General features: G+C 39.9%; 1 protein-coding gene across 2 annotated transcripts in view; it reads left to right on the top strand.

Moving 5' to 3' along the window:
* Positions 1 to 4,694: 4,694 nt before the first annotated feature.
* The window catches only part of LOC137323108 (Krueppel-like factor 5), a 44,344-nt gene continuing 37,546 nt past the window's right edge, over positions 4,695 to 11,492 (top strand). Inside the window, exon 1 of one of the 2 annotated variants that reach the window (XM_067986545.1) lies at positions 4,695 to 5,030. In XM_067986545.1, the coding sequence (XP_067842646.1) occupies positions 4,854 to 5,030 (177 nt within the window). In that variant the 5' untranslated portion in view covers positions 4,695 to 4,853. Of the gene's footprint in view, positions 5,031 to 7,467; positions 7,549 to 11,492 lie in introns of those variants that run through there. The other variant, XM_067986546.1, reaches the window with a different exon arrangement.

Below are 11,492 nucleotides of genomic sequence, written 5' to 3'. Positions count from 1 at the left end.
TTCTAGCATAACCTCCCTGCTCTTATATTCTATGCCTCGGCTAATAAAGTATCCCGTATGCCTTCTTGACCACCATATCTACCTGTCCTGCTACCTTCAAGGATCTGTGTACATGCACTGCAAGGTCTGATGGGACAGGTTCCACTTAAACCGGGCTGGGACCAGCGTCCTGGCAAATCGAATAACTAGGGCTGTAGATAGGGATTTAAACTAAAAAGTGGGGGAGGGGTCAGGTGAGGGGAAATTTAGAAATCTAATGAGAAAAGTTAAGACAACAGAACAGTGTAGTGACTTGGGTAAAGATAAGCAGGAAGGGGCAGAGAGTTTACCAATAATAGTGCAACAACGTTTAAGGTCAAAGCAGGAAAAAATGGTAAAAAGTCAAAATTAAAGGCTCTTTATCTGAATGCACAGAACATCTGTAACAAGATAGATGAATTAATTGCACAAATAGAGATGAATGGGTTTGACCTAATAGCCATTACAGAGATATGGTTGCAAAATGACCAAGGTTGGGAACTAAATATTCCAGGGTACATGACATTTGGAAAAGACAGGCAGAATGGAAAAGGAGGGGGTGTAGCCCTATTAATAAAGGATGACATAAGGACAGTAGTGAGAAAGGATCTTGGCTCGGAAGATCAGGAAGTAGAATCAGTGTGGGTGGAAACAAGAAATAACAAGGGGCAGAAAACACTGGTGGGAGTAGTTTGTAGACCCACTAATAGAGTATGAATCATGAAATGAAGGAGTTTGTAACAAAGGAAATGCAGTCATCTTGGGGGACTTTAATCTGCATATAGACTGGGCAAATCAAATTGGCAAAGGTAGTTTGGAAGACCAGTTCATGGAATGTATTTGAGATGGTTTTCTAGAGCAGTACATCATGGAGCCAACCAGGGAACAGGCTATTTTAGACCTTGTATTGTGTAATGAGAAAGGGTTAATTAGTAATCTCATAATAAAAGAACCTCTGAGGAAGAATGTTACCTTGAGTTTGAAAGTAACGTACTTAAGTCAGAAACTAGAGTCTTAAACTTAAATAAAGCCAATTATATAGATATGAGGGGTGAGTTGTCAAAGGTAGATTGGGAAATTAAATTAAAGGATTTGACAGTTGAAAAGCAATGGCAAACGTTTAAAGAAATATTTCAATATTCTCAACAAATATACATTCCATTGAGAAATAAAAACTCCACGGGAAAAGTGATCCACCCGTGGCTAACTAAAGAAGTTAAGGAGAGTATTAGATTGAAAGAAGAGGCCTATAATGTTGCCAAGAAGAGTAACAAGCTTGGGATTGGAAGAGTTTTAGAAACCAACAAAGGACGACCAAAAAATTGATAAAAAGGAAGAAAATAGAATATGAAAGTAAACTAGCAAGAAATATAAAAACGGATTGTAAGAGTGTCTACAAGTACGTAAAAAGGAAGAGGGTAGCAAATGTAAACGTTGGTCCCTTAGAGGCTGAGACAGGAGAAATTATAATGGGGAATCAGAAAATGGCAGATGCGTTAAACAAATATTTTGTATCGGTCTTCACAGTGGAAGACACAAAAAGCATACCAGAAATAATGGGGAACCAAGGGGTAAATGAGAGCAAGGAATTTAAAACAATTAATATCACTAGAGGAAAAGTACTGTCAAAGTAATGGGACTAAAAGCCAACAAATCCCCTGGACCTGATGGCCTATATCCTAGGGTTCTAAAAGAGGTGGCTGCAGAGATAACGGATGCATTGGTTATGATCTTCCAAAATTCTCTAGATTCTGGAACGGTCCCAGTGGACTGGAAGGTAGCAAATGTTACCCCACTATTCAAGAAGAGAGGGAGAGAGACAACAGGGAACTACAGGCCAGTTAGCCTGACATCAGTCGTCGGGAAAATGCTGGAATCCATTATTAAGGAAGTGGTAACAGGGCACTGAGAAAATCATAATATGATTAGGCAGAGTCAACATGGTTTTATGAAAGGGAAATCATGTTTGACAAATTTGTTAGAGTTTTTTGAGGATGTAACTAGCAGGGTAGATAAAGGAGAACCAGTGGATGAAGTATATTTGGATTTTCAAAAGGCATTCGATAAGTTGTCACATAAAAGGTTACACAAGGTAAGGGCTCATGGGGTTGGGGGTAATATATTAGCATGGACAGAGGATTGGTTAAAGGACAGAAAACAGAGAGTAGGGACGTCATTCTCAGATTGGCAGACTGTAACTAGTGGGGTGCTGCAAGGATTGGTGCTTGGGCCTCAGCTGTTTACAATCTATATTAATGACTTAAGCTGAAGGGACTGAGTGCAATGTATCCAAGTTTGCTGACGATACAAAGCTGGGTGGGAAAATAAGCTGTGAGGAGGACACAAAAAAGAGTCTGCAAAGAGATACAGACAGGTTAAGTGAATGGGCAAGAAGGTGGAAGATGGAGTATAATGTGGGGAAATGTGAGGTTATTCACTTTGGTAGGAAGAATAGAAAAATGGAATATTTTTTAAATGGTGAGAAACCATTAAATGTTGGTGTACAGAGAGACTTGGGTGTCCTGAGAGACATAGAAACACAAAAAATTAGCATGCAGATATCGCTGGCTATTAGGAAAGAAAATGGCATGTTGGCCTTCATTGCAAGGAAGTTGGAGTACAAGAGTAAGGAAGTCTTACTACAATTGTACAGGGCTTTGGTGAGACCTCACCCGGAGTACTGCTTACAGTTTTGGTCTCCTTATCTAAGGAAGGATATACTTGCCTTAGAGGCGGTGCAACAAAGGTTCACTAGATTAACTCCTGGGATGAGAGAGTTGCCCTATGAGGAGAGGTTGAGTAGAATGGGCCTATACTCTCTGGAGTTTAGAAGAATGAGAGGTGATCTCATTGAAACATATAAGATTATGAGGAGGCTCGACAGTGTAGATGCTGAGAGATTTTTTCCACTGGCTAGAGCGTCTAGAAATAGGGGGCATAATCGCAGGATATGGGCGGGGTCAACATTTAAGACTGAGATCAGGAGGAATTTCTTCACGCAAATGGTTGTGAATCTTTGGAATTCTCTACCCCAGAGGGCTGTGGATGCTGAGTCATTGAGTATATTCAAGGCTGAGATGGCTAGATTTTTGGACTCTAAGGGAATCAAGGGATATGGGGATCGGGCGAGAAAGTGCAGTTGAGGTTGAAGATCAGCCATGATTTGATTGAATGGTGGAGCAGGCTCGAGGGGCAGTATGCCTACTCCTATTTCTCATGTTCTTACGTCCCTCACTTCCTCTACACCTCTCAATATCCTCCCATTTATTGTGTATTCCCTTGTCTTGTTTGCCCTCCCCAAATGCATTACCTCACACTTCTCCTGATTGAATTCCATTTGCCACTTTTCTGCCCACCTGACCAGTCCATTGATATCTTCCTGCAGCCCACAGCTTTCCTCCTCACTATGATTTGGAATGCGCTGCCTGAAAGGGTGGTGGAAGCAGATTCAGTTGTGGCTTTCAAAGAGGAATTGGATAAATACTTGAAGGGAAAAAAAATTGCAGGGCTACGGGAAAAGAGTGGGGAAATGAGACTAACTGGATTGCTTTTACAAGAGCGCACACGGGCTCAATGGTCGAATGGCCTCCTTCTGTGCTGTAATGATTCTATGATTCATATACTTATCTAGCTTCCCGTCATGCTATTTGCCTCAACTACTTCTTGTTCCACATTCTTATCACCCTTTGGGCAAAGAAGTTTCTCCTGAATTCCCTGTAAGATTTATTGGTGGCTATCTTATATTTAGAATCATAGAAGTTTACAACATGGAAACAGGCCCTTCGGCCCAACATGTCCATGTCACCCAGTTTATACCACTGAGCTAGTCCCAATTGCCTCTATACCCATTTTACCCATGTAACTGTCCAAATGCTTTTTAAAAGACAAAATTGTACCCGCTTCTACTACTGCCTCTGGCAGCTCATTCCAGGCACTCACCACCCTTTGAGTGAAAAAATTGCCCCTCTGGACCCTTTTGTATCTCTCCCCTCTCACCTTAAATCTATGTCCCCTCATTGTAGACTCCCCTACCTTTGGGAAAAGATTTTGACTATCTACCTTATCTATGCCCCTCATTATTTTATAGACTTCTATAAGATCACCCCTAAACCTCCTACTCTCCAGGGAAAAAAGTCTCAGTCTATCCAACCTCTCCCTATAAGTCAAACCATCAAGTCCCGGTAGCGTCCTAGTAAATCTTTTCTGCACTCATTCTAGTTTAATAATATCCTTTCGATAATAGGGTGACCAGAACTGTACACAGTATTCCAAGTGTGGCCTTACTAATGTCTTGTACAACTTCAACAAGACATCCCAACTCCTCTATTCAATGACCTCTAGTTTTGGACTCCCCCACAAGTGGAAACAATCTCCACTGTAATTGTACAGCAAGCACTTTACAACTCTCTTAAGACAACTGGGGTGGGTTTCTTCCTGTATCTGCAACAGGTAGATGAGTGCCAGGTTGAATCTTATCTCATCATGTACCTGCTCTATTAATATGTAACTTGATGCCTCAAGTTGTATCACCGGTCGGAATTAGTCCCCGCCCCTCTCTCCCCCTTCGTCGATTGGTAATTCAGCGCGTCATTCGGATCGGCAAAGGCTCCCGATTGGCGGGCTGGGATGCCAGTCATGTTGAGATTGGAATACAGTAGTGGAAGGGAGAGTATCAAAGTGCGAGAATGTTTGGACACTCGGCATTCGCTGGGTCCGAGTGAAAGCTTCGGAAGCGCTCGATGCATGCTCGACACATCCTAGCAAAGGTTCCTTTTTCTTAACACACACACACACACACACAGAGGACCACCCACCCACACCCTTGTGTGAAGCAAATGGCCAGCAGCGTGCTGAGGGGCAGTTTGGGCGGGGGCAGCTCCGAGGAGCCCGTCTTCACGCAACTCAAGCCCGTGAGTCTTAACACGGAGGAGCAGGCGGCGATGTTTGAGAGCATGAAGAATCGCACCGTGAGGATGCTGGCGGCGGACAGCCAGGTTGACGATCTGGCGCAGGTAAGGCTCCAGAGGGGAAGGTGCATGGACCAGGGCAGGGTTTTTTTTTAAAGTTACCTGAGGACTGCTGGAGAAGGAATTGCAATACTAACCAATGCCTGACTGATGTCAGAGGAACTGAGAAGAAACTTTCACCTGACTTGGAAAGGCAGTCCAACAATTGGAACAACTTTATAAACTTTTTTTAAAAAACTATCCCATCGCAGAAGTTTCTCATCTAGTTTTTAACCTCACCGATGCGCTGACAGAGAATGCAAGTAGTTTGTAAAAGTTGGAATTATTTTCCATAAAACACTGGAATTGAACAGCGTTTTTTAAAATCTATTTCCAAGTTTTTCTTTCATTTTCTGATCTGGCTTCAAATTTATAAAGTTACCGTCGTCCTTTAAAACGTTTTAAAAAGGAAGAAAAAAACGCCACAGGTTGCGGGAAAAAGCTTCTCCCGCCCATTCATCCTTTAACCTTAGCGGATGGTCATTTATTGGATTTTGAGATACACAATTGCTGAATATTGTGAATGGGTCTGATAACGAGGCGTGTGTAAATACTGCGAGCGGGAATGGCCAGTGAGTGATTGCTGGGGTGGTGATGTTGGTGTCTACCAGTTGGCATTAGACTTCAAACCAGACTCTCTGTCTTACAGGCGAAATACGAGTTGAGATTCTGTTGCACGGCATCGTCGTAGCGTCTCAGTCTCGGGTCCTGGGTTACACTGGCTGGAAGAAATTTGTCGGTTTTGCACCGAATTATAAGTAATGCAGAGTTGGCATAATTTAGCTCGTAGTATTCCCCCCCCCCCCCCCCCACATTTATTGCTTTGAAGATACACAGTAAGGTCTGATAGGCAATTGCATCTCCACTTCCTCCCAGTTACAGGTCACAGGCGGGAGTGGCTCCTTCGTATAAACTCGTAGAGTGGAGCGGTTCAAAGCGACATGCTACTGGCGATCGGATGTGTGGGAGGGGGAAGAGCACAACGTGCTTCTCCATCTCCTCAGACTCCCGCTATTACATTTACAGCATGCACCAGACCGAGGGCGAGGATGTGTTTTATTTTTATTTTTTAATTTTTTTTTTGGGTCGTTGGCTGAGAGCGTTGAGAGCTGCAGCTGGTTTAGCACTTGCCGTGTAGCATTAAAGCATCTGACTCTCTTCTCGCCCACACAGCGAGTCATTGAGACGAGAAAAAACTTCCCAACACTTTGAAACTCTCCCTGAGCCACTGTACCGAAAATATGCCAACGACAGCTGGAAGATCTATAATCAGAAAACTCTAAACGCGCGGCCAGCATCAAACTTCGAAATTTTATTTCTGTGGTTGATGGAATCCTAATTCACTGCATAGTTGTTCAAGTACAGTAATTGATAAGATTTTCCATTAGTCAGCTGATTTTCATTGACGGGCGGGGGAGGTATTGCTGAAAGATATTTGGCATTATGTGGAGCTTTTACAGATGAAGGGGGAATGTAGCATTCGTCTCTCCAACGGCACTGTGCTTGATGAATGTTTTTCCGATGACTCTGTGTGAACACCCCTCCGCCCCCGGCTATGTTGATCGGTGTGTCAGGCCATTACCCAATTGTGTTTTCTATTTCAGATATTTTGATCTATTTTGGAAAATATTTGAACAACTGCTTTGCAGTTTAATTTGCTTCAACTTTATTGAACTGATGAATATATACCCTTATTTCTCTTGTATACGGTAAAGGTATTGGAAAGCCTTATTTATGTGTTATTTTAAACCACATAATGGAATAATATATTTTTTAAAACTAAAAATCTCAATATAGTGTTCTCCCTTAGTAACCAAGTGTGCTGCTTCACATCAAATGGTAGCCTGCACATCATAATCCTTGTACTTAATTCTTTCCATATTTTGTTATTGGCTATCAAAAGTGCTAAGCACTATGGATGTGTTGCATGAAACATTTTAGGATTAAGACTCTCTTTTTAAGGTTTGTGTAATCAAGTGGTTCAAAAGATCAGATTAAAACAAGTAAAGGAATAAGAAGCAGATGAATTAGGTTGCAGTTGTGAGAGTGCAATGAAACGTTTCTGGTACCCTGGAGGTGCCTGCTAATTCCTGGTACCAGTTTCTGATGACTCCCTACAGTCCTATCCCAAACAAATGGACTGGCTAAATTTGCAAGCTGCCAAAAGTTCATGCTTATGGTAGACTCCTATTAAGGATGTGTACATGTGTTAAACATAGAATAGTGTTGTCACTAGGCTTATTGAATCTGTTCATACCAAAGAAAAGGTGCATTTAAGCCAATGTGCATTGAGGTTGTATGATACTGTTAATTCATCACCTCAAATTGCTTTCTCTAAAGTGAAAGACTTGTAATCACCAATACATCACCCTAGTGTTGTATAACCCAGTAAATCGAGAAAAATCTCTAATTGTACTGCTGGTTGTTTTTTTACAGTTCAAGTATGAAAATTTTACATGCCCATCATTATACTTTACTGAAATCCTAGTGACAGCACTAAGGTGTATGCCATCAGCTATATCAGGTTTGTTTTAATCTTTCCAATGATGAGTCACTAACATTATGCCTGCCTTGTAGGGAAAAGCCACCAGTTTTCAACAATGTTATGGATTGTGCGATCTAATTGTTGTTTGGGGCTTGCATGCCCCATAATTAACCTTGTAACTTCTGACTGTACATTTAGAGACTTAGCTGTAAAAAATAGTTTTCTTGCATATGTTACAAACCTGTTCAAGGGTTCAGAGTTCAGTTTTGGGATTACGTAATTTTTGTCTCATGCTGCCAATGCCAGTTTTTCATCCCAGAATTTGGGAGGAAGTAAAGAATGAATTGGCATGAGTGCACAGATTGTGAATTTGAAGTTGACCTCTCCTAACTAATGATGTTGAAAATAGATGTCTTAATGGACAAATATATTGGGTGTGAGGTGGGAGGGAGAAGAGAGATGTTTTTTAAAAAAAATATTACTTAAAAATTTTTCCCTAACATTTGAAGTTCCAGGTATGTGATTATGGGTATTCAAGGTGGAAACCAGCCATGTTGGGCTGAGTGGGGATCTAATGCTTTCCAATTCCAGATGCTGACTGCTAGAAACAATTATCCTCAAGCATAATTTCAAAAAGTTAATTACAAGCTAGGAGTACAGTTAAGATTAGTGTTTGTGAAAATTTAAAATCCTCATCCTAGTATTCAAATCCCTCCATGGTCTCACCCTTCCCAATCTCTGTAACCTCCTCCAGCCCTACAACCCTCCAAGATCTCTGCGTTCCTCCAATTCTGGCCTCTTGTGCATCCCCGATTTCCATTGGCCCACAGTTGCTGGCCCTAAGCTCTGGAATTCCCTCCCTAAACCTCTCCGCCTCTCTAGCTCTCTCTCTTTTTCTTTAAGATGCCCCTTAAAACCTACCTGTTTGACCAAGCTTTTGGTCACTTGTCCTAATATCTTCTTATGTGGCTCGGAATCAAATTTTGTTTGATAATTGCTCCTGTGAATCGCCCTGGGGCACGTTACCATTGTTAAATGCAGTATAAATGCAAGTTGTTGTTGTTGTTGGAAGGATAACAATTTCTGCTTAACATAACTTAGTCAGAGTTGACTGGTTAATGATCCTACTACATATATCATAGAGCAATTCTATTCCAGTTCTTTTTTTAAAAAAAAACCCCTTACCATGTTTTTCCTGGACTTGTATTTAAATTTTCTTAGATAAACCAGTTGTGAACGTGCCAATGCAGGATAGCACCAAGTGTGCAAAGAATACAAGATAAATTAGGAAATTGAGATTAGGAATCTAAGTTTTAAAAGGGTAGGAAGAAGAAAAGATTGAGGCAGGTAAAATATTTCATCATTTTGAGGTCCCAGGAAAGAATGAGTTTAAGTAAGAGACTGTGTGATGATTCTTGATTTCTACACCGCAAGATAGAGGGAGGAAGAGAAGTGTAACATGGTGAAATTGGAGCTTAGCAAGAACAACAAATGGAAGTTCAGAGGATCACCAGCTCTAGGAGCATTGACAAAGTTAAGAAAGATTATAACCAAGAAAGGAATTGAAGCCTAGATCTGAGAGTTTGTCTATCAAGAAATTACCTTTTTCTTGCATCCTGCCCAGGAGTGTGAAACAGTTGTTGGAACCTTTCCAGAAATCAACATTTTTGAAGTCTTGAGCTGCTTTTACACTAATATTTAATGCTGATTCTGGGAGCCCTGCATCCATGAGCTAGTTGCTAGCATTTATGCTGTTAGACAGGTTTTCTATAGCTCATCAGCAAACTTGGAGACCCAGGTAAAATGGGTTTACAAGTATGCTACTGGGCAATGGAAAACTGATTTAATAGCATTAATGCCGAGGGCTGGCTTTGAGAATCTGAATTAAAGAAAAATATATAAAAGCACTTTTGCATAGACTTGGGCTTCGTAGAGAGATAATAGATGTTGAGGGAAAGGAGAAAAGTAAGTTTAGCAATGACTGAGATGTGAGGGTTTCAGTTGAGGTCAAAGGAGGTATGAGAGGCTAAGACTATTGATCAATGAAGGACTGTTGGTTAGACTTTGAAGAAATGATGGTAGCTGTTGGTTAGACTTTGAAGAAATAAGAACATTATGGAACAATAGTCTCTGTACTTTAAAAAAAATAGATTATCAGGGATAAATTAAATTTTGTTTGGTGTGAATTAAGAAAAGATTACATCTTTCATCTGCTATGATTACTGTTAGAATTCCACGTGTAATATGTCATGAATAAACACTGCAGCTAGTGATTGATTTTCAAGTGACGAACAGATTTAGCTAAAGGTCATTCACACAATTGTGTGAAAAAATGATTGGCTGATGACTTAGCAAAAGCAACAGTGAGAATCAAATCTAATTGGCATAGTGGTAATAAAAATCGTACTGAGCCAACTGTATAAGTGGAATTCAAATGTTTGCCCACCAAATATTTTTCCACTTTGCTTCCTTCTCCTTTTCTTCCTTCCTTCTTCGCCTGCTCTGCTCACTGTACAGTATTGCATTCCATTAAAGATTAAACAAGCAAGTTTACCAAAATTCACATATTTCCGAGGGTGACCATGCTCTGATTAATTTCATAATTTTCGCCCACTGCACTTCATTCTTTCCTTTCTCCTAAGAGCAAAATCATTGAATGGTAGAAATATTCAGAAGGGCAAAAATATCTGTTTAGTGGAGTCTCTATTTAGTGATAACTACAACCAGTATTTTTGTAACTCTTGTAATAAGTGGTGTGGCAGGGGCTCCTCTTGCACTTGTGTGTTCATCACACCTGTTGCATATGTGCTAATGATTATAATACAGTGCTAATATGGGTTGTTCCACAAAATAGCAAATCCACACCAAAACAGCTAATTTATAACCTGTGTAATTTTTTCCTATTCACAACTCACAAAGTAAATTTGTGTTCTGTAAGAGGCCACTTATAACTTTCACATTGACAATTATACAAACGATGGTTGGGTAAATATTGGGTTTTAATGCTTTTACCTATGTTTTTTATACATTTTTTTAAAGCTGTTTTCTTTTGGGATTGAAGAGGAGTGGGTAAATGAGCATTACGTATACTACTGAACATTATGGCTAACCCTGAAGTTGCAAGCTGTTTTCTTTAAATAATCTTTTAGCCACATTGAACACTGGTAAGATGATCATACATTTCCTTGCCTTGCAACCTTCCCTCTTAGTCACCCATTAATGATCCAAAGCACAATAATAAAGCCACCAGAAAGTCTTAAGTGGTTTTAGAAAATGAGAAATAGTTGATGTTTTATTTTAAGCAGGGCACATTTTTATGCTTGGGATTTCCTAAGCATTTTTTCTCTTTAAATCTCTGTGTGTCTCTCTCCATTTGTGTGTCTTTTCCTCTTTCTCACTCGTTTTCTTGCACTTGCTCTCTCTCTGCTTCATTCCAGATGTTGTACGATTTTTTTGTTGCAAAAAAGCACAAACAAAATATTTAATAAACACCATAATTTTGTTCCAATTTCAGTGACTTTAAAAATAAAAAAATGCATGAGTTTTAAAGCATACTTCTAAAGCTTGAAGAGAATTGCAGCCAAATGTTCTCTTGTGACCCATGAGTTTGTAAACCATTACCACATTCATCATTTTAAATTATTCTTTCATTGTTTTTGTTCCTGGAACTGTATCCGCTTCATTAAACATTAACTTTTACATGCAGTAACATTTAAAGTGCAGTTCATTGCATTCTTAAGTGTCTGCACCTGGACAGATAAAGTTTATTCTCCAATCTGAATTGTTTGCAGAATTGATATTAGACCAATTCTGTTCAAGCTATACTTTATGGAATAAAGTTAGAAAGGTGAGTCATCTAAACATGCAATATATTAATTTTTTTTCTTCCTGTTGATCTTTTGAAATTGTACATGTACAGTTGACTGTTTCAGATATATATCTTTATAAAATTGAAATTAGACTTATTCTACAGGATGCTTTCC

Source organism: Heptranchias perlo, chromosome 6 (genome assembly GCF_035084215.1).
Source record: "Heptranchias perlo isolate sHepPer1 chromosome 6, sHepPer1.hap1, whole genome shotgun sequence".
NCBI lineage: Eukaryota > Metazoa > Chordata > Chondrichthyes > Hexanchiformes > Hexanchidae > Heptranchias > Heptranchias perlo.
The sequence above is the reverse complement of the archived record's forward strand: the minus strand, read 5'-3'. Positions and strand labels throughout refer to the sequence as shown.